This window comes from Artemia sp. Qi Xiang Cuo, chromosome 6 (genome assembly GCF_049724085.1).
Source record: "Artemia sp. Qi Xiang Cuo chromosome 6, ASM4972408v1, whole genome shotgun sequence".
Lineage (NCBI taxonomy): Eukaryota > Metazoa > Arthropoda > Branchiopoda > Anostraca > Artemiidae > Artemia > Artemia sp. Qi Xiang Cuo.
In genome coordinates, this window is record NC_142799.1 from 29034827 (window position 1) to 29056661 (window position 21835).

The window sequence follows — 21835 nt, forward strand, 5'->3', positions numbered from 1 at the left end:
TACTGAAAAAAAATGTGCATTGTAAATTGAATATACATATGCTGATATTTATTCCATAAAATCTTAATTAATTTTTGATTTCTTAAAGTTACAAAAGTGAAAATATTCCAAAGAATTGTTTTCATTTATTCTTTAATAGTAATTTCTGGTCGTTTTGAGTTTGAATTTTAACAGGTCATCTGCTGAGCTGAAGTTTAAAATGGCCTTTACTTTTCTTTGAAAAACTTATTTTTCGGAAAGTTTTTTAAATTAAATTTTTGTTCGTTTTTGATTGCAAAAAGTTTCAAGCTGTTATGGCATGGGGGGGGGGGTTCTTACTGTCTGATTATTCTTGACTTCAAAAAACGGATCTAGAACTTTAAATTTAAATGGAATGAGGCTTTTTTCAAAGTCTATACGATTACCTCTTTGATAAAAACCTTATATATGAACAATACACAGATTGCATAACTTGTGGAGAGCGACTGACAAAAATGAATGGATTGAAAAAATAGCTCCAATAAGGGGGTTTAGACCATTTCACTTGCTGACACAAAGGGATCACGACTGTTTGGAATTGACCTTAGTAGGAATTTGTTTGCCAAAGAAATTTTGCATCTATCACAGAGTATGTATTTTAACCTTATAATTGGATAATTATAATAGATTTCCTATGTGTTCTTCCCATACAAAACCCCTTCCCATAAGTTATAAACCCCCTTTAATAAGTTATCCCCCCGAGGCATAACTTACAACGCCTACCCCTGGGCCCTGGTGGGCTGTGTCAACACTAGAGTTCTTTGTTATCAGAACTTTAAACCGTTTTAACAAGATCTTTTTATCAAAAATTTTATCTAATACATTTGGGGTATGGAAGAGGGGGAAGGACTCGTTGCTCTTCGATGTCTTTTGAGTCTTAAAAAGTGAACAAGAACTTTCAATTTTCAATCAAATGAGCCCTCTCTAAAGTTTATACGAGCATTCCTTCCATATGAAATAATATGAAGGATTCAGAGAATCTTTAAAATATAGCCCTTTCCCTGAGGGCTTTGGGAGAGTTGTAATCCTCAAAGACCTAATTTCCAGAACATAAAACTACGTTTAATAAAATGGCTGTCTTAAAATTTTGATTGGATGTGTTTGGGGAAAAGGTGGGCGTGAGAGGGGGGTTAGTTGCCCTCAAATCACTTTCGACTATTACAAAGGGCACTAGCCCTCGGAATTTCCAATCGAATGAGCCTTTTTTGAAGTTTCTACGACAACGCCTTCTATAAAACCTTATATGCCCCCAGGGCATATCTTAAAACCCTTGCCCTGAAGGTTCTGGGAGAGTGTCCTCCTCAAAAACATATTTTCTATCTGGAAATCAGCTACGCTGAACAAAAAGGTTATCTAACCATTTTGATTGGAGGTGTTTGGGGGTATGATGGGCGTGGGGGGGGGCTAGTTGCCCTCCAATCATTTTCGACTATTAAAAAGGGCACTAGCCTTTTAATTTCCAATCGAATGAGCCTGTTTTGAAGTTTCTACGACAACGCATTTTATAAAAACCTTATATGCCCCCAGGGCATAACTTAAAACCCTTGCCCTGAGGGTTGTGGGGGATTGTACTCCTCAAAAACATATGTTCTATCTGGCAATCAACTACGCTGAACAAAATGGCTATATCAAAATTTCTATTGGATGTGTTTGGGGGAATGATGGGCGTGGGGGGGGCTAGTTGCCCTCCAATCACTTTCGACTATTAAAAAGAGCACTAGCCCTTTGAATTTCCAACTGAATGTGCCTATTTTGAAGTTTCTACGACGAAGCCTTCTATAAAAACCTTATATGCCCCCAGGGCATAACTTAAAACTCTTGCCCGGAGGGTTGTGGGGGAGTGTCTTCCTCAAAAACATATTTTCAATCTGGAAATCAACTACGCTGAACAAAAATGGCTATCTCAAAATTTTGATTGGATGTTTTTGGGGGAATGATGGGCGTGGGGGGGGGGGGGGCTATTTGCCCTCAAATCACTTTCGACGATTAAAAAAGGCACTAGCCGTTTGAATTTCCAATCGAATTAGCTTTTTTTGAAGTTTCTACGACAGCGCCTTCTATAAAAACCTTATACGCCCCAAGGGCATATCTTAAAACCCTTGCCCTGAAGGTTCTGGGAGAGTGTCCTCCTCAAAAACATATTTTCTATCTGGAAATCAATTACGCGGAACAAAATGGCTATCTCAAAATTTTGATTGGATGTGTTTGGGTAAATGAAGGGTTGGGGGGGGGGGGGTGCTAGTTGTATTCCAATCACTTTTGACTATTAAAAAGGGCACTAGCCCTTTAATTTCCAGTCGATTGAGCCTGTTTTGAAGTTTCTACGACAACGCCTTCTATAAAAACCTTATATGCCCCCAGGGCATAACTCAAAACTCTTGCCTTGAGGGTTTTGGGGGAGTGTCCTCCTCAAAAATATATTTTATACCTGGAAATCAACTACGCTGAACAAAATAGCTATCTGAAAATTTTGATTGGATGTGTTTGGAGAAATGATGGGCGTGGGGGGGGGAAGGGGGCTAGTTACACTCCAATCACTTTCAACTATTAAAAAGGGCACTAGCTCTTTAATTTCCACTCGAAGGAGCATGTTTTGAAGTTTCTACGACAACGCCTTCTATAAAAACCTTATATGTCTCCAGGGCATAGCTTAAAACTTTTCCTCTGAGGGTTTTGGGGGAGTGTCGTCCTCGAAAATGCGTTTTCTATCTGGGTGGCAACCGTTATGAACAAAAAGGCTATCTAAAAATTTTGATTGGATGTGTTTGGGGGACTGATGGGCGTGGGGGTGGGGCTAGCTGCCCTCCAATCACTTTCGACTATTAAAAAGGACACTAGCCCTTAAATTTCCAATCGAATGAGCCTTTTTTGAAGTTTCTACGACAACGCCTTCTATAAAAACCTTATATGCCCCCAGGGCATAACTTAAAACCCTTGCCCTGAGGCTTGTGGGGGAGTGTCCTCCTCAAAAATATATTTTCTATCTGGAAATCAATTACGCTGAACAAAATGGCTATCTGAAAATTTTGATTTGATGTGTTTGGGGAAATGATGGGCGTGGGGGGGGAGGGGGGCTAGTTACACTCCAACCACTTTCAACTATTAAAAAGTGCACTAGCTCTTTAATTTCCAATCGAATGATACTGTTTTGAAGTCTTTACGACAAGACCTTCTATAAAAACCTTATATGCTCTCAGGGCATAACTTTAAACCCTCGCCCTGAGAGTTATGGGGGGGTGTCCTCCTCAAAAATCTATATTCCATCCGGAAATGAACTGCACTGAACAAAGTAGTTATCTGGAAATTTTGAGGGAGTGTGTTTGGGGGAATGATGGGCGTGGGGGGGCTAGATGCCCTCCAATCATTTTCAACTATAAAAATGGGTACTATCCCTTTGAATTTCCAATCGAATCAGCCTGTTTTGAAGTTTCTACGACAACGCCTTCTATAACAACCTTATATGCCCCCAGGGTATAACTTAGAACCCTTGCCCTGAGGCTTGCGGGGGAGTGTCCTCCTCAAAAATATATTTTCTATCTGGAAATCAACTACGCTGAACAAAATGGCTATCTGAAAATTTTGATTTGACGTGTTTGGTGAAATGATGGGCGTGGGGGGGATGGGGGCTAGTTACACTCCAATCACTTTCGACTATTAAAAAGGGCACTAGCTCTTTAATTTCCAATCGAATGACCCTGTTTTGAAGTTTCTACGACAACGCCTTCTATATAAACCTTATATGCCCCCAGGGCATAACTTAAAACCCTTGCCCTGAGGATTGTGGGGGATTATCCTCCTCAAAAATATATTTTCTATCCGGAAATCAACTACGCATAACAAAATGGATATCTCAAATTTTGGATTGGATGTGTTTGGGGGAATGATGGGCGTGGGGGGGGCTAGTTGCCCTCCAATCATTTTCGACTATTAAAAAGGGCACTAGAACTCTCGATTTCCAATTGAATGAGTCCCCTTGGAAGTTTCTATGACGACCTCTTCCATATGAAGTGCCTCTGGGAAAAAAAATAATAATAATAAAACATTGGAGCCGTATGGCCTTTACTATAGGCAACGCTACAGCCTTGCCTCTGATTTTAGCAAAATTCTTATCTAAAAAATTCGATCGGATGGATTTGGGGTAAAGAAGGCAGGAGAATTAGTTGCCCTCCAATCCCTTTTGACTCTTAAAAAGGGAACTAGAACTTTCAATTTCCAATAGAATGAGCCCCCGACGAAGTTATACGATTATTTCTTCCATAAAACCTTATATGCCCCCGGGGCATAATTTGCAACACTTGCCCCCAACACTTGGGTTCTGGGGGGCCGTGTTAACCCCAGAGTTTTTAATATATGACCTTTGGTCTATTTTGAACAAAATGAAAATCTCACAAATTTGATCGGGCGCATTTGGGGAAAAGATGGTTGGTTTGGGGGGGGGGGTGGAGGGCTATCTACCATCAGATTGCTTTTCTCAGATTGCTGAATCTCAAAAAAAGGGAACTAGAACTTCAAATTTCTAGTCATTTGAGTCCCCTCCGAAGTTTACCACTTCCAAAAAACCTTATATGCCTCCGGGTATAATTTACAACCCTTCCCCCAGGCTCTGGGGGGGAGGGGTATGTTGACCCCAAAGTTCTTGTTATCTGGTTGATGGACTATTAAAAGAAAATTCCTATCTCAAATTTTTTATTGAAGGTGTTTGAGGAAAAGAGGTTGTGTGTGAGAAGGGAGGGGGGGGGGGTAGATGCCTTCAGTTCACTTTTGACTCTTAAAAAGGCAACTAAAACTTTCAATTTCCAATCAAATGAGCCACCTCTGAAGTTTATACGACCAACCCTTACATAAAAGCCTTATATGCCCCGTTGCATAACTTACAACACTTGCCCACTTCCCACTGGCTCTGGGGAGTTGCGTCAAACCCGGAGTTTTTGTTATTTTATCTTTAAACTATTTTGAACAAAATGACTATCTCAAAATTTTTATCGGATGCATTTGGAGAAAAAAGGGCCCTTGGGGGGGGCTAGTTGCCATCCGATCTATATGAAGTGTCTCTGGGGGAAAAATTGAAGCTTAATGGCCTTGGGGCTGGTGGCGGGAGGCTTATTGCCAATTCTTATTTAAAATCGAATGAGCCCCTCCGAAGTTTAAACAGCCATTCCTTCCATAAAAACCTTATATGTCCCCGGGGCATAATTTACAACACTTGGCACCATGTTCTGGGGGGGGGGCTGGGTTATCCCTGGAGTCTTTGTTATATGATCTTTGGTTTATTTTGAACAGAATGGTTATATCAAAAATTTGATCGGACCCATTCGGGGGAAAAGAGAGTTCACGGGGGTGGGGGGAGGAGGGGCTAGTTGCAATCGAATCACTTTGAACCTTAAAAAGAGAATTAGAACATTCAATTTCTAATCATTTGAGTTCCCTCCGAGGTTTATACGACCACTTTTCCATAATAACTTTATATGCCCCAAGTGCATAAATTACAACCCTTCCCCCGGGCTCTGAGGTGGGGGGTATGTAGACCCCGAAGGTTTTTTAATCAGATATCTTTGGGGAAAATGAGCGTGGGAGGGGAGTTAGGTGTCCTCCGATCTTTTTGGTCACTTAAAAAGGGGACTAGAACTTTTGATTTCCGTTTGAATTGTTTGTCCTCCGATCTTCTAGGACCATTGGTGTGATACGATCAACCCTGGGGATAATAGAAAAAGACAAACAAATAAATAAACATGCATTAAAAATCTTTCTTCGGACAAAGAAATACGAAATTCTACATTTTTGTAGATAAGAGCTTGAAACCTCTACAGTATGGTTCTCTGATATGCTGAATCTGACTTTTGTTAAGATTACTTGACGTTTTGTGGGTATTTCCTACCTTTTTTGAAAATCAGGCAAATATATTCAGGCTCGTAGCTTTGAAGGTTGATATTAAACATAAGATTTTGGTAGAAGCTCTAAAGACAGGGGTTGACTTCAGTTATAAAGTGTCTTCGATACATGTATAAACATCTTCCTGCCAAAATGAAGCGCGGTTCAGAGCTTTTTAATGTGCTAAAGGGCGTTAAACAAGGAGGTCTCACTTCCCCCGCGCTTTTTAATAATTCAGTCATTCCTGCTCAAAGCTCTATTGTGTCCACCTGTATTTACGGGGGTTTAGAAGTCTCTTTACTTACGTATGCTGATGATATCCTGAATCTGAGTCGCACTTTCTCTGGTTGTGAGAGCACTTTTTCGAAGTTAAAACTAGAATATCAGCAGATTGGTTTCAGTTTTAATGTGGATAAAACTGTAGCTGTCGGTTTCAACCTCAAAGGATACTCTGATAAATCCCTCCAACTTACTGAAACTTGTATCCCCCTCTCTAAAAGACTTATTTACCTGGGAATGCCAATTGGAAATTCAATTAAGGAAACTATTAAGCTTGCCATTCAAAATCTTGAAAAAAAGACAAGGTTAGCTTATGCGTCACTGGTCTCTAATGTTACACACCTTAGTTGTTTAAATATTTCTAAAATTTATCTTTCTAGTCTAACTGTTCCTCATCTTCTTGCTCTCTCTCCAATTTGGCAATTTTTTCCTCTTTCAAAAAAAAACTTGTTCATCAGATTTATTTTAAATTTGCTAAATTTCTTTTACATATGCCCCCTTGGACTAGTAACTTTTTTTTTGTCCTAAAAATTCAAGCTCATTTTCCCTTCGACAATTATTGATAAAAGAGTAAAAGATTTTAAATCTTCCACCAGTAAACTAAATCAGGATTTGTCCTCTTTATTTTTATGAGTTTTTTTTTATGTCTTTTGATTTATTTTTTATCTTGTTATTATGATATATGATTTGTGATTATGTCTATGATAATTATGATTGTAAAAACTGCTTATTTTTGTTCAGTGTATAAGTTTTCTTGTCTTTTTTCTTTTGTTTCTCTTATGTACTCTGTCATTTAGGGGACTTGCGCCCCTTTTTGTTTTGACAGGTTATAAATAAATTGAATTGAATTGAATAATAAAATTCCATTTGGAATTAGCATAAAAGCCTACTCTTTTGATGTATCTATTGTTATCAAAATTCCGGTTCTTAGAGTTTCGGTTATTATTGGGCCGAGTCGCTCCTTACTTACAGTTCGTTAGCACGAATTATTTGAAAATTAGAAAATAGTACATAACTTGGGATAGGGGCGTAGGTATGGGGAGGATTAGGAAACCCTTGGTTGACAAAATGGTTCTTGACCACTCTAGAAGAGTTTATAATTATTCTGGTTGTTTCATTTGGATTTTTACCAAAAAATAGCCCAAAGATCTTAGATAGTTTAAAAAGAAAGATGACTAATTTCTACTGTATAAACATAGATTGAAACATCTGTGACAGCCAATATTTCTGACCTATCAAATTCTTTTGTTGCCTTGTAACTTGCCTTGTAGGCTATGCTGAATTTTTACTTTTAGCTCATGTTTTTAGTTTCCTAACCGAAACTATGTTTCTGAGAATTATTAGTTGACATTATTGATACGAAAAAAGTACTTTCTGGACCGATATTTAAAATTTATCTAGGGGGGGTTCCCCTTTCTGAAGTTTTTTTTTTAAAGTATTATTTAAGTTATCAGTGAGGCTTGCTCCAGCCCACCCCTCAACCTGTTTTTCAGATATAATTGTAAAGCTTGATATTCTAGCTTGTATATTAGATGTCTATAGATATTATACATATCGAGCTAAAACGATTTCTGCTGCACTTACGCTACAGAGTGCAGCAAAAGTATAAATTAACGAATTGCTACGCTCTTTATTGAATCAGTACTGAAATTTTTACTGTTTTTTTTTCTTTTAAGTAGATCCCAAGACCATATGATGAATCAAAAATAAAGAAGAAAAAGAATGAAGAAACGAAAAGATTTTTCTAGCGTTTCAGTCAAATTTTCCAAAAATATAAGCCATTTGCTGTTATATTGCTATTGTTGCTTTGCTATTATATTGGCTTTAATACTTGAAGCTATCTTTATGGATGCTACATTCTGGTCTTTGCCCTAATTGAATTTCTCCCTCCTCAAATTTTCGGCATTTCCTTCTGTATTTAGGGCAAGAAAAAATTTGTCAATAGCGTGGGAAACAAGGTTTGTGTTTATAGAAACAGAAAATCCAGTTGTAAAAACCTTTTACTTCAAGTCGATATTTTGAAAAGAGCCTCTGCCAAACCGTCTTCAATGTTAAAAACTGAAATAAAAAAATAAAATAAAAAAGAAACCTTTTTTATGTTAGTAATCGGAAAATATAAACCGATTAAAAATTCAATACAGAATTAGCTTGAAAAATTAACAAAAAAACGAGTTATTTCTCTCTGTTCTTTTTTTTTTTTTTTATTATTTAAAGTGGTTTTAATTATTTGAGTAACTGTTAAGACTAATTTGATACGTATTTTCTTGAAGACGGGTTGGTGGAGGTTCTTGCTGATTTATCTGCTTTGTTTCGTCTTCTTCGTTGATCATACATCGTTGTTAAAACAAAGTATTTTATTCGTTACAGAAAATGATTCAAGCTGTCCATAGTGCAGCAATTGCTGGTGACTTGGCCTACTTTCTCAGGGAAAGCTTTTCCAGTGACATTCTTGAAAGCCGTGATCGATTTGGAAGAACTGTTCTTCATAAGGTATGTTGCCATAACACATGAATTTTTGTTTTGTAAAATTGTCTTTTTGGATCTATGGACAGTGCCATTGTCCCTACGACATCTTAATGTTATGGAATTATAATATATTATAATCAGGCACGTACGTAGGTATTTGTTTCGGGGGGGGGGGTTGTCCAAACCCCTTATTCTGTGAGAAGTATCAGAAAATTGTGGAAAATAAAAAATCGTGAGATTTTTTTGGGGAAGGGCGGAGCCCCCCCCCCGGTGTCCTTGCAAGATTATAATATAATAGCGTCCGTAATTGTAATAATTCTAACAATTAAATATAGTTAATAAGATAGCAAAAAAAATATATATACAAATCCTTTGGTTTGTTCAAATATCCATGGCCATGAACAATAAGCAAAGAGCGAAAAGTAAGCAAGAGTGATATTTGCAATAGCTTCCTTAAAACGGATTTTAGCGGACTAGTACTGACGTTTTTGATAAAAAGAAAATAATAAATAAAACTGGCAAAAAAAAATTTGCTTGCTATGAAACTTGCTAAAAGAAATAAACTTGTGAGCCGAAAGGAGAATTAGGGTTTTTGGAAAGCCGGCCTACAATGTGGCTTACTTAAGACGGTTTAAAACAAAGCCGTAGCCATGATATTATTTATATTCTAGGAAACAGCTCACATATCCTTTACCTCCTGCGTTTTTGATCTTTTTGATTCAGCTCATGTTTTGGCCTTTTTATTTCTTCCTGGAAATTCTGAAATTCTTTTGGATTTTTTCTTTTGTCACCCTGTGGAAATTTTCCGGGGGGGGGATTGTCAGCGAGGGTGGAACTGTCCGGAGGGAAATTTAATGGGGGCGGGATGTATTTGACGTAGAAAAAAATTTCCACAGAGGATTTTCACGTGAGTGGGGGGGTATACTCCAAGGAGGGTAAGCCAGATTTACCGGCATTATTTGAAAAACGACCAGAAATTAAATATAAAAAAACACAATTTTTTTTTAATTGAAAGTAAGGAGAAACATTAAAACTCAAAACGAACAGAAATTATTCCGTATATGAAGGGGTTATCCGCTCCTCCATACCTTGCGCTTTACTCTAAAGTTTGACTGGTTGTCCCAATTTTTAAGAGCGGCTCCTGAAACTCAAAGGCCGTTTAATTAGAGTAGGAAGCTTTTTTAAAAGTGCTGAAAGCTTTAGCGTAAAGAGTAAGGTATTGAGGAGGGGGACAACACCTTATTATACGGGATAATTTCAGTTCGTTTTGAGTTTTTTATGTTGCTCCTTAGTTAAAAAAACTTTTTTTTATTATTAATTCATCTGCAAGAATGAAAGAGATATCTATATTTGCTCTGAAAGAAACTTTCTGAATCACAAAGATACGACAAAAATTTTAGCCAAATACACTTTTAGTCAATTTATCTCTAATATAAACTAAACACGAATTGAAGTCCAATACTGCCTCCTATGAAAATCATTATTTTCAAGTGCATTATGAGCGGAATCAACACCACAATCCGCTCTCCCACTAGCAAGGTAAGCATTGGCATGAATTTATTGATATCAGGGAGGGAGGAAAAACTAAAATTTTCAAAACCTAGAGGAGTGGGGGTACGTTTTGCTGTTTTTCCAATGATATTACCTAAAGAAAATCCATTTTTCAACGTTCTTCTCGAAAAAAGTTTTTTTTCAAATTAAAAAAAAACGAATATTACTGCAGCGCAATTTTACCGTTTCTGAAACTATGGGAAGCTTAATAGATGGGTTTTTGATAAATTTTAAGTCGATTCTCCGTGTTGACTGCTTATTTTCCTTCTTTATTTTTTATCCATTATTTCTTAAGTTGGTCAAAATTTCTCAGGCTCGTAGCTTTTATTGGGTAGCTTCAAAATTAGTGAATTATATATATTTGAAATCCACGTAAAAAGTTAAATGTCTTACGTAACTTTATTGGAACTATTTTTTAGAGGTCTGGTTACTATTAGCACGATTCACTTCTTACTTACAGTTCTTTCCCACAAGCTGTTTTTGTATAAGAAGTAAGCTTAAAACCGAATATCTTTTATTAAACATCTGTAAAAATAAAGTTCGTGGTAACACTCGCCTCACCTGTGAAGTTTCCCGAAAACGCTGAAGACTTCTCCACCTTTTGTGCCAGCATATGAGTGTTAGCATATGAGTGTAATTTCTTATCCTACAAAAAAATATATATAAGTAGTGGGAGGGGCAATGCTACAGGACGAACACCATATATGGAAGACAACTGGACTCCAGCCAGAACACCAAGAGAAGGAATTTGACCTACTATAGAGAGAGAGACTTTAGAATTCAAACGACAGATTACAGAGTGAGTCTTCAGGAATTTAACACATAGTTATTGCGTACATTTAGAATTGGAACAATTATTTAGAGAGAGAAAGACTTGAAATATTTATTGCTTATCAACTAAGGGATAAATCTGAGGGGATAATGACTCCATTAAGAGATACATATTTTTGTTATTTTGGAGGGGTCGGTATAATGCACAAGCAGCAAATGAGGCGTGTGAGCAATATAAAATATTGTGTAGTATTAGGAATATAAATGACAATCAAATTGGTGTTAACCAATTCTTCTTTTGGCAAAAATTGACAAAAATACATGGCGAACAAATTTTTAAACTGGTCGACGGAGAGCAGGGCTCGATGTGTCGGCCATAAACAAATATAAGAAAATGCCTAAATGATAAATACAGGATATAAAAAAAAAAGACAAAAAAAAAACAACATACCAGGTAGGAGATAACAGAGGTGGCCACCCCAGCACGAGCACACTACAACACAAACCATACTAATATACATTATTCATCAATCCCAACATCCAGACAAAGAATCATTTTTGAAATATGTTTTTTTCAAAGAAGATCTGCTCTTGAAACTTGGGAACATTTCTACTAAATTAAGTTTATTTTCAATATGAGGAATCTGGTATCTGATTGAGAATCTAGCTCTTTCTGATTTAATTGGAGGAATCCGATACTTCTTGGAGTGGACGGGGTAGGCAGGAGAAATGAGAATCTCAATTATACCCAAATCATGGAAATTACTTGTTGAAGATTGAATATAGTAATAGCACATTGCTGTATGCAGATCTTTCAGTTGTTTAAGATTAAGTATATTGAGAGAAACATATAAAGTTTGAGTTTCCGAGAGATTTTGAAGCCTCATTGGGTGATGAACAAAAGGACCCAGAATTATAATCGCCTTATTTTGAATTATCTGAAGAGGTTGCAGATTGACACTAAATGTTTTGAAATAGATTACAGGGCAATAATTAAGATATAATCCAATGACTGGTATAAAATTTTAAGGATGAAAAAAGGAAACGCGTGTTTCAATCTATGAAGACAACCTAAGTTATTGGTAAGTTTCAAACTGAAATAATCAGAATGTTTACAGAAGGATAAAAGCTCATCGAGAACAATCCCAAGGTAACGAAATGATTTTACTCTTTTTATCCTACTTTGATTTACAATTAACTCTTCTAAGGTAATTGTATTTACTGTCCGCTGTGACCACCCAAAAATCATGAATTCAGTTTTAAAAAATTCGGAGCTAGGTAGTTACATGCAAACCATTTATTCAAAGATTTCATTGCTATCTCCATTTTCTCAACCAAGAAAGATGGGGTTTTAGCTTTTACTGTTACCGCTGTATCATCTGAAAAAATTACTACTAAGCTACTATCTTGGGGTAAGCACCTCGGAAGGTCATTTATATAAACCAAAAAAAGTAGTGGTCCTAATATTGATCCCTGGGGGACTCCAACATCATCAATACCAATATGGCTTGACAGGTGCCCATGTAATTTTATGTAAGTTTATTGGAAATAATTAAATAGTTTCTAAATAATCAATTAAGATATTTCTCCGTTCAAATAGTTTCAATAGATATTATATTTCAAAAGTCTAAGAGCTATATTTGTACAAAAAAATTAATGAAAAAATAAAGCACATAGAATCACGATAATTTAACGGAGAAAAATCTAATGAAATATAATTATATTTAAACTTACTTTCTTTTATGCTAATACTGAGTTGTTTAAACTGAGCATAATAGACTGAACCTCGTGTAACTGAACCCCAAGCAACTGAACCCCTGTAACTGAACCCCCGTGTAAATGAACCTCCCTGTAACTGAACCCCCGTGCAACTGAACCCACGTATAGCCGAACTACCGAGCAACTGAACCCCCGTATAACCGAACACTTGTGCAACTGGACCCCCTTGCAACTGAATCCCCGTGCAACTGAACCCTCGTACTACTGACCCCTCGTGCAACTGAACCCACCTTTAACTGAACCCTCGTGCAACTCAACCCCCGTGCAGCTCAACCCCATTTAACTAAACCCCCGTGTAACTGAACCCCCATGTAACTGAACCCCCGTGCAACTGAAACCCCGTATAACCGAACATCCGTGCAACTGAATCCCCTTGCAACTGAACCCTCGTGCTACTGAAGCCTTGTGAAACTCAACCACCGTACTTACATTGGGTAAAACACAATAGGGTTTTGAACCACAGTTATTTAGCTATGGTATATTTATTTAACCTATAAACTGTTGTAAATAAAATTACTGTCCCAAAATTTTAATCCGATGTATTTAGGGGAAAAATAGGGTGGGGTGGAAGCCCTCCCGATCACTTTTAACTCTGACAAAGTGCACTGGAAACTTTAATTTCCAATCGATTGAGCCCCCCTCCCCCCCCCCCCAAAAGTTCATACAAAATCTTTTCTACAAAAACCTTCTGTGTTAGCAATGAACAACTAGATTAACTTACAGCCCTTGCCCCAGATGCTGCTGGTGGGGTTGTTAACCCAAAAGGCATGGTTATTTGATATTCAGACTATTTTGAACAAAATGTTTATTTTTATTTTGATCGGATGTATTTGGGGAGGGGGGATGTCAGTTAAGAGTGAGAGGCTGATTGTACTTTGATTACCTTTGATTCTTCAAAATTGAACTTGAACTTTCAATTTCCAATCGAATGAGCCTCCTTCAAAGCTTTTACGATCATCCTTTCTATAAAAACCTTAAATTTTAAGAATTGGGAACTTGCAATAACATACAGATTGCTGATACAGGTGCATCAGCAATTTGTTTTGTAACAGCTTAGCGCATTAAGATGAAACTTCTGGGGCATCTACCTGCTACTACTGCTATTAATACTGGTACTACTACTACTAATTCAACACTATTATTTCTTCTACTGCTCCTACTACGAACTCTGCTACTACTAAACTAGCACTATTAAGGCTACGTATATCAAGTTGAAAATTTGACAGAATGAGGTATTTGAAGTGGAACTTGAACTAAATCAAAAGAGACTATGTGCATGCAGATTTTCAAAATGATGTATCTCAAAAAGGGATTTGTGTATTAAGTTGGAACTTTCAGAGAGTGCTTAAAGGGAAAGTCAATTCACCAAAAGGAAATATGTGCACGCTCAGGCCTGGATTTACCACTAGGTCCCTAGGCCCGGATCTAGAAGCGCATAATGCTAGCGGGAGCAATAAATTATCACTGAGTAATTTTTTCCTGACAAAAACTGGACTGACGTGATTTATCGTCGCCAGGTTCGCTCTGCAGCCACGCTGCCTATTCACAGAAAAGTGACTTTAAAACAACATAGGAATTCCATGGTTACTTATAAACTGTCAGATATCTCCCAAGAATGGTAGCTAAGAATTCGGTATTACCCCTCTCTTTCATCACTTTTCACTCATCAGTTGTGTTCTGTTAACACACAGTTACATGGTTACATTGTTACACACAGTTTCAGTTGCGCGGGGGTTGAGTTGCACAAGGGTTAAGTTACAGGGGTTCAGTTGCATGAGGGTTCAGTAGCACAAGGGTTCAGTTGCAAAGGGGTTCAGTTACACAGGGGTTCAGTAGCACGAGGGTTCGGTTATACGGGGGTTTACTTAAATGGGGTTGAGTTGCACGGGGGCTGAGTTGCACGAGGGTTCAGATAAAGGGGGTTCAGTAGCACGAGGGTTCAGTAGCACGAGGGTTCAGTTGCACGGGGGTTCAGTTGCACGGGGGGTCGGTTATACGGAGGTTCAGTTGCACTGGGGTTCAGGTACAAGGGGGTTCATTTACATGGGGATTCAGTTACACGGGGGTCTAGTTAAATGTGGTTGAGTTGCCCGGGGTTGGAGTTGCACGAGGGTTCAGTTAAAGGGGGTTCAGTTGCATTAGGGTTCTGTAGCACGAGGGTTAAGTTGCACGGGGGTTCAGTTGCACGGGGGTTCAGTTGCACGGGGGTTCAGTTACACGGTGGTTCAGTTGCTTGGGGTTCAGTTACACGGGGGTTCAGTTACAATGGAACCCAATAGACCAAAAAACCAAATATTATCCCTCCCTTAGTATGCTAACCTCGTATACGTTAGAGCGTGAAATAGGGGAGTTTTGTTATTTATTATAACTTCTGTTTATTTTGGGTTCAATTTAGTTATCGATGCTGATTTTTGGAAGTTTTACGATCTATAGAGTATTTGATTTTATTGTATTGCTCATTTTTGGTCTGATTGAGTTCTTTACATTTCTTTAAAAAACTGGAATTTTGTCTTAGGACACAAAACTCCTATTGTTTTAGATTTGAACTGTATTTTCGCATTGTTTTAATATTTAGTAAATTGCAAATTTATGCTCGGGCCTTGGGAAAGCATAAAGCTTTTTTCCCAGTATTCTAGACTATTAGCAGATATCAGGGCTAATTAAAATGCTTTACATAGATGTAAATATATAAATGTAGGGGAAGGGAGGTGTGGGGCATCCAGCTTATTAAGAATAAAATTATCAGTAAAGAAAACAAAAAACGAGGATTTTCTCTTAGGACACAAACCTTTTTATAGATAGCTTTTTATAGATAGCGACACCTTTTCACTACCTCAACTGCTACCATCTTTTCAACTATAGTTATAGATGGCAGCAAACCCACTCAAACACACGGCTATCATTTAAGCTCACTTAGCACCCACGCTAACTAAGCTTAAATGAACCTAACTTTTTGCATGTCCCTCTCACTATAGCCGTGTGTCTGAGCAGTTTTGCTGACATCTATGCCTATAGATGAAAAGATGGCAGTAGTTAAGGTAGTGAAAAGGTGTCGCCACCTATAAAAAGTTTTTTCATTTCTTGGATCCACGTGTCTTATGTTCAATTATACCTAAAAAACTATGGTTTTCTATGATTCTTCTTTATATTTGAAGGTTTTGCTAGCGAGGACATGAAATTAAATAGTTTTTTGTCTCTTGGATCCACGTACCTTAGATCTAATTAAGATATTCATTATATTTGGAAATTGTGATAGCTCTTGGATCCATATTCCTTATAACTCTTGGATCCATATTCCTTAGGTTTAATTATGATTTTTCCTGAAATTTGGGAGTAATGGCATAAATGACATGAAATTAAAATGTTTTTTCATCTCTTGGATCTATGTACCTTAAGTTCAATAAAGAACAAAAGTACTTTTTTCTAATTTTTGATACTCAATCACCAATTAAAAGACTTGGAATTTACCAAGTAGTTGAGTTTGTTCTGTGCAAATGTGTTCTCTATCTCTTTTAATAATTTTCGATACTCAGTCTTCATTTAAATGACTTGGAATTTACCAAGTAGTTGAGTTGATCTCTTGAAAAATATATAATGGACACTGGGACAATAAGTATTTATTGCAAATATAATAGCAATACACTCTTATAAGTATCATCAGTAATGAGATTAGAAATAAATTGATCAATGGGAGTTCTTCCAGTTTGTCAAATTCACTTTACTGCCAATCAAATCTGGGGCAGTTAGAAGATGGCAGTAGTTGAGGTAGTGAAAAAGTATCACCACCTATAAAAAAGTTTTTTCATCTGTTTGATCCATGTGTCTTATGTTCAATTATACCTAAAAACTGTGGTTTCCTATGATTCTTCTTTATATTTGGAGCGTTTGCTAGCGAGGACATGAAATTAAATAGTTCTTCGTCTTTTGGATCCACGTGCCTTAGATCCAATCAAAATTCTTCATTATATTTGGAAATTGTGATAGGAATGAAACGAAATTAACATGTTTTTTGTCTCTTGGATCCATGTGTCTTAGATCAAATTAATAATTTTCTTTATATATTGGGAAGTTTTGGCATCAATGTTATGAAGTTAAAATATTTTTTTTTCAAATCTTGGATCGACGTACACTAGGTCGAATTAAGATTTTTTCTTGTATTTTGGAAGTTTCGCTACCAATGACTTGAAATACGAATATTTTTTCGTCTCTTGGAGCCATGTGCCTAAGGTGGAATTAAGATTTTTCTTTATTTTTGGAAGTTTTGGTATCAAGGATATGAAATTAAAATGCTTGTTCTTCTTTTGGACCAATGTGCCTGAGTTGGAATTAAGAAGCTTCTTTATACTTGGAAGTATTAATTTGGATCCATGTGCCTTAGGTCCAATTAACATTTTTCTGTATATTTGGAAGTTTTTGTATCAAGGACACGAAATTGAAAAGGTTTTTCATCTCTTGAACTTATTTGTCTAAGGTTCAATCATAGATAAAATTTATGGTTTTCTAGGATTCTTTATTATATTTGAAAATTTTGATAGCAAGGACATGAAATTAAAATATTTTTGCCTCTTGGATCCATGTGTCTTAGGTCGAATTAAGATTTTTTTTTTCCCTATATTTGGAAGTTTGGGTATCAATGACATGAAATTAAAATGTTTTTTTTTTCAACTCTTGGATCAATGTGCCTTAGGTTGAATTAGGATTTTGCTTTATATTTTGGAAGTTTAGCTACCAGTGACTTGAAATTAAAATATTTTTCGTCTCTTGGATCCATGTGTCTTATGTCAAATACAGATTTCTTCCTTATATGTGGAAGTTTTGGTATCAATGAAAAAAATTCAAATGTTTTTTCCGTCTCTTGGATCAATGTACCTTAGGTTGCGTTAAGGTTTTTCTTCGTATTTTGGACTTGTGACACCAATGACTTGAAATTAAAATGTTTTTTTTCATCTCTTGGAGCCATTTGTCATAGTTGGAATTAAGATTTTTATTTATATTTGGAAGTTTTGGTATCAATGACATGAAATTAAAATGTTCTTTCCAAATTTTGGATCAATGTACCTTAGGTCGAACTAAGATTTTTCTTTATATTTTGGAAGTTTTGCTACCAATGACTTGGCATTCACATGTGTTTTCAGATCTTGGAGCCACGTGTCTTAGGTAAGATTAATATTTTTCTCTATATTTGGAAATTTTGATAGCAAGGCCATGAAATTAAAATGTCTTTCGTCTCTTGGATGCATGTGTCTTAGGTCGAGTTAAGAATTTGTCCTTATATTTGGAAGTTTTGGTATCAATGGCAACAAATTCAAATGTTTTTTTCAACTCTTGAATCGATGTACCTAAGGTTGGATTAAGATTTTTCTTTGTATTTTGGGAAGTTTTGCTGCCAATGGCTTGAAATTAAAATGCTTTTTCGTCTCTTGGAGCCATGCTCCTTAGTTAGAATTAAGATTTTACTTTGTATTTTTGAAAGTTTTGGTATCAAAGATATTAAAATGTTTTTTCCAACTCTTGGATCAATGAACCTTAGGTCGAATTAACATTTTCCTTATATTTTGGAAATTTTGCTACCAATGACTTGAAATTGAAGTGTTTTTCGTCCCTTGGAGCCAAGTGCCTTAGTTGGAATTAAGATTTTTCTTTATAGTTGAAACTCTTGATAGCAAGGATATGAAATTAAAATGCTTTATCGTCTTTTGGATCCATGTGTCTTAGATCGAGTTAAGATTTTTTCCTTATACTTGGAGGCTTTTGTATCAATGAAAAGAAATTAAAAGGTTTTTTTTTCGTCTCTTGGATCAATGCAGCTTAGGTTGAATTAAGATTTTTAGTCGTATTTTGGAAGTTTTGTTACCAATGACTTGAAATTGAATTGTGTTTCGTCCCTTGAAGCCATGTGCCTTAGTTGGAATTAAGATTTTTCTTTATATTCGGAACTCTTGATAGCAAGGACATGAAATTAAAATGCTTTATCGTCTTTTGGATCCATGTGTCTTAGATCGAGTTAAAATTTTTTCCTTATACTTGGAGGTTTTTGTATCAATAAAAAGAAATTAAAAGGTTTTTTTCGTCTCTTGGATCAATGTACCTAAGGTTGGATTAAGATTTTTCTTTGTATTTTTGGAAGTTTTGCTGCCAGTGGCTTGAAATTGAAGTGTTTTTCGTCTCTTGGAGCCATGGGCCTTAGTTGGACTCAATATTTTTCTTTATATTTGGAAGTTTTGGTATCAAGGATATTAAATTAAAATGCTTTTTCGTCTTTTGGATCGATGTGCCTTAGTTGGAATTAAGATGTTTCTTTATATTTGGAAGTTTTGATGTCAATGACGATGAATTAAAGAAGTTAGGCATGAATAAATTAGGTATGAAATTAAAAAAAATTTCATCTCTCGGATCCATGTGCCTTAAATTGAATTATGATTTTTTTTTTATATTTGGAAGTGATGGTATTAATGACATGAATTTAAATTGTTTTTTCATCTCTTAGATCCATGTACCTTAGGTTCAATTAAGAGCAAAAGTGTCTTTTTTCTAATTTTTGATACTCACTCCAATTAAAAGACTTGGAATCTACCAAGTAGTTGAGTTTGTTCTGTACAAATGTTTTCTCTCTCTTATGAATTTTTGATGCTCAGTCTTCATTTAAATGACTTGAAATTTACCAAGTATTTGAGTTGATCCCTATATGGACAATTGGGCAATAAATATTTATTGCAAATATAATAGCAATGCACTCTTATAAGGATCATCAATGATGAGATTAGATATAAATTGATCAATGGGAGTAATTCAAGAATGTCAAATTTCTTTTATAAAAATCTTCTTTGTTATTTCTCAAGAAATGTGAAGATTTCGTGTAGTGGGACCATGATTTTCTTGATCTTTAATTTTTCACGTTGTGATCCCTTTCTTGTTTGCCGTACCTCCTTTTCCAAGACAATTGTTGTGATTTTGAGCTTTCATAGGGTGGTAATGTTACTCTTTCTTCCGAAAAGAAAGTTCTTACTAGTTCTTACTTGACCAATCTATAACTGAGTTTCTCTCCATTGTATTTGAATTCATATCATTTATTTTAAAGTCCACATGTTCTAAATCGATTGCATTATACTCATACGAATTAATAAAATCATTATAGTGGTCTTTACAAATGATAAATTAAAAAAACTTTTTCCAAAAAATAAGTTTTTCAAAGAAAATTAAAGAACTTCATTAAACAAAAAATGAGCAAAAATAAAATCAAATAATCTACCAAGCGTGAAACTACTACAAATTAGCATCGATAAATAAATGAAACCCAAAACGAACAGAAATTAGAATAAATAACCGAGTCAAACTCAAAACGAGCAGAAATTAACATAAGTTGGGCTCAAAATCCCCTTTTCCTTTCAAAGGCTAGAACAAAATTTGCACTTTACTGAAAAAATATTTAATGTTTTTACTTTTATAACTTTAATAAATCAAATAATATTAATATTTTGATTACTAAATATCAGTATATGTATATTAAACTGACAATGCACATTCATTTGTATTTTTTTCAGTAAAGTACAAATTTTGTTCTGGCCTTGGGAAAAAATTTTCATTGCATATTTTTGGGGAAAAGGTGGGCGTGCGAGGGGGGGGGATGGGGGTAGTTGCCCTCAAATCACTTTCGACTATTAAAAATAGCACTAGCCCTTTGAAATGCAAATCGAATGAGCCCTTTTTCAAGTTTCTACGACAAAGATTTCAATAAAAACCTTACATGCCCCCAGGTCATAACTTATAACCTTTTCCCTGAAGACTGTGAAGGGAGTGTCCTACTCAAAGGTATAATTTCCTGAACTTTAAACGTCGTGGGACAACTTGGCTATCTCGAAATTTTTATTGGATGTGTCTGGGGAAATGGTGGGCTTGGAAGGGGTGTTAGTTGCCTTCCAATCCCTTTTGACTATTAAAAAGGGCACTAAACATTTCAATTTCCAATCAAATGATCCCTTTTTGAAGTTTCTACGACAACGCGTTCTATAAAAACCTTACATGCCCCCAGGTGATAACTTACAACCCTTGCCCTGAGGGCTGTGGGGGGTTGTCTTCCTCAAAGACCTAGTTTCCAGAACTCAAAACTCCGTTAAATAAAATGGTTATCTCAAAATTTCGATTGGGTGTGTTTGGGGGAAAGGTGGACGTGAGAGGGGGGTTGGTTGCCCTCCAATCACTTTCGAGTATTAAAAAAGGCACTACTAGCCCTTTGAATTTCCAATCGAATGAGCCTTTTTTGAAGTTTCTACGACAACGCCTTCTATAAAAACCTTATATGCCCCCAGGGCATAGCTTACAACACTTGCCCTGATGGTTGTTTCTTCCTCAAAAACATAATTTCTATCTTGAAATCAGCTACGCTGAACAAAATGGCTATCTCAAAATTTTGATTGGATGTGTTTCGGGAAATGGTGGGCGTGGAAGGGGTGTTAGTCGCCTTCCAATCACTTTCGACTATTAAAAAGGGCACAAGCCACTCCAATTTCCAATTGAATGAGCCCTTTTCGAAGTTTCTACGACAACTTCTTCGATATGAAGTGCCCTGCTCTAAAGGTAGAAAATAATATAATAATACATTGTGCCGACATCATTCTTATATGCCCCCAGGGCATAACTTAAAACCCTTGCTCTGAGGGTTGTGGGGGAGTGTCCTCCTCAAAAATATATTTTCTGGCTAGAAATCAACTACGCCGAACAAAATGGCTATCTCTGAAATTTTGATTGGATGTTTTTGGGGGAATGATGGGCGTGGAGGGGGGCTAGTTGCCCTCCAATCACTTTCGACTATTAAAAATGGCACTAGCCACTCCAATTTCCAATTGAATGAGCCCTTTTCGAAGTTTCTACGACGACTTATTCGATACGAAGTGCCCTGGTATGAAAAAAAAAAAAAAAACAAAAAAATAAATAATACATTGTGCTAACATCGGTCTTTACTTAGGCAGCGCGATTGCGCTGCCTATGATACAATCACAGTAAAAAGATACTTCTATTTTAATATTGTCATCCATCACGGCTTAATATGGAACTAGCTGTGTGATTGTTTCTGGTAACAGGTCTATAAATAGATGAAGTGTTAAGC

General features: G+C 36.2%; 1 protein-coding gene across 1 annotated transcript in view; it reads left to right on the plus strand.

Moving 5' to 3' along the window:
- LOC148951085 (uncharacterized) overlaps nt 1–21835 on the plus strand; it is a 58990-nt gene that overhangs the window by 15678 nt on the left and 21477 nt on the right. The window contains exon 3 of the mRNA XM_089090991.1: nt 8533–8655. Coding sequence (XP_088947117.1) covers nt 8533–8655 — 123 coding nt within the window. The remainder of the gene's footprint in view (nt 1–8532; nt 8656–21835) is intronic.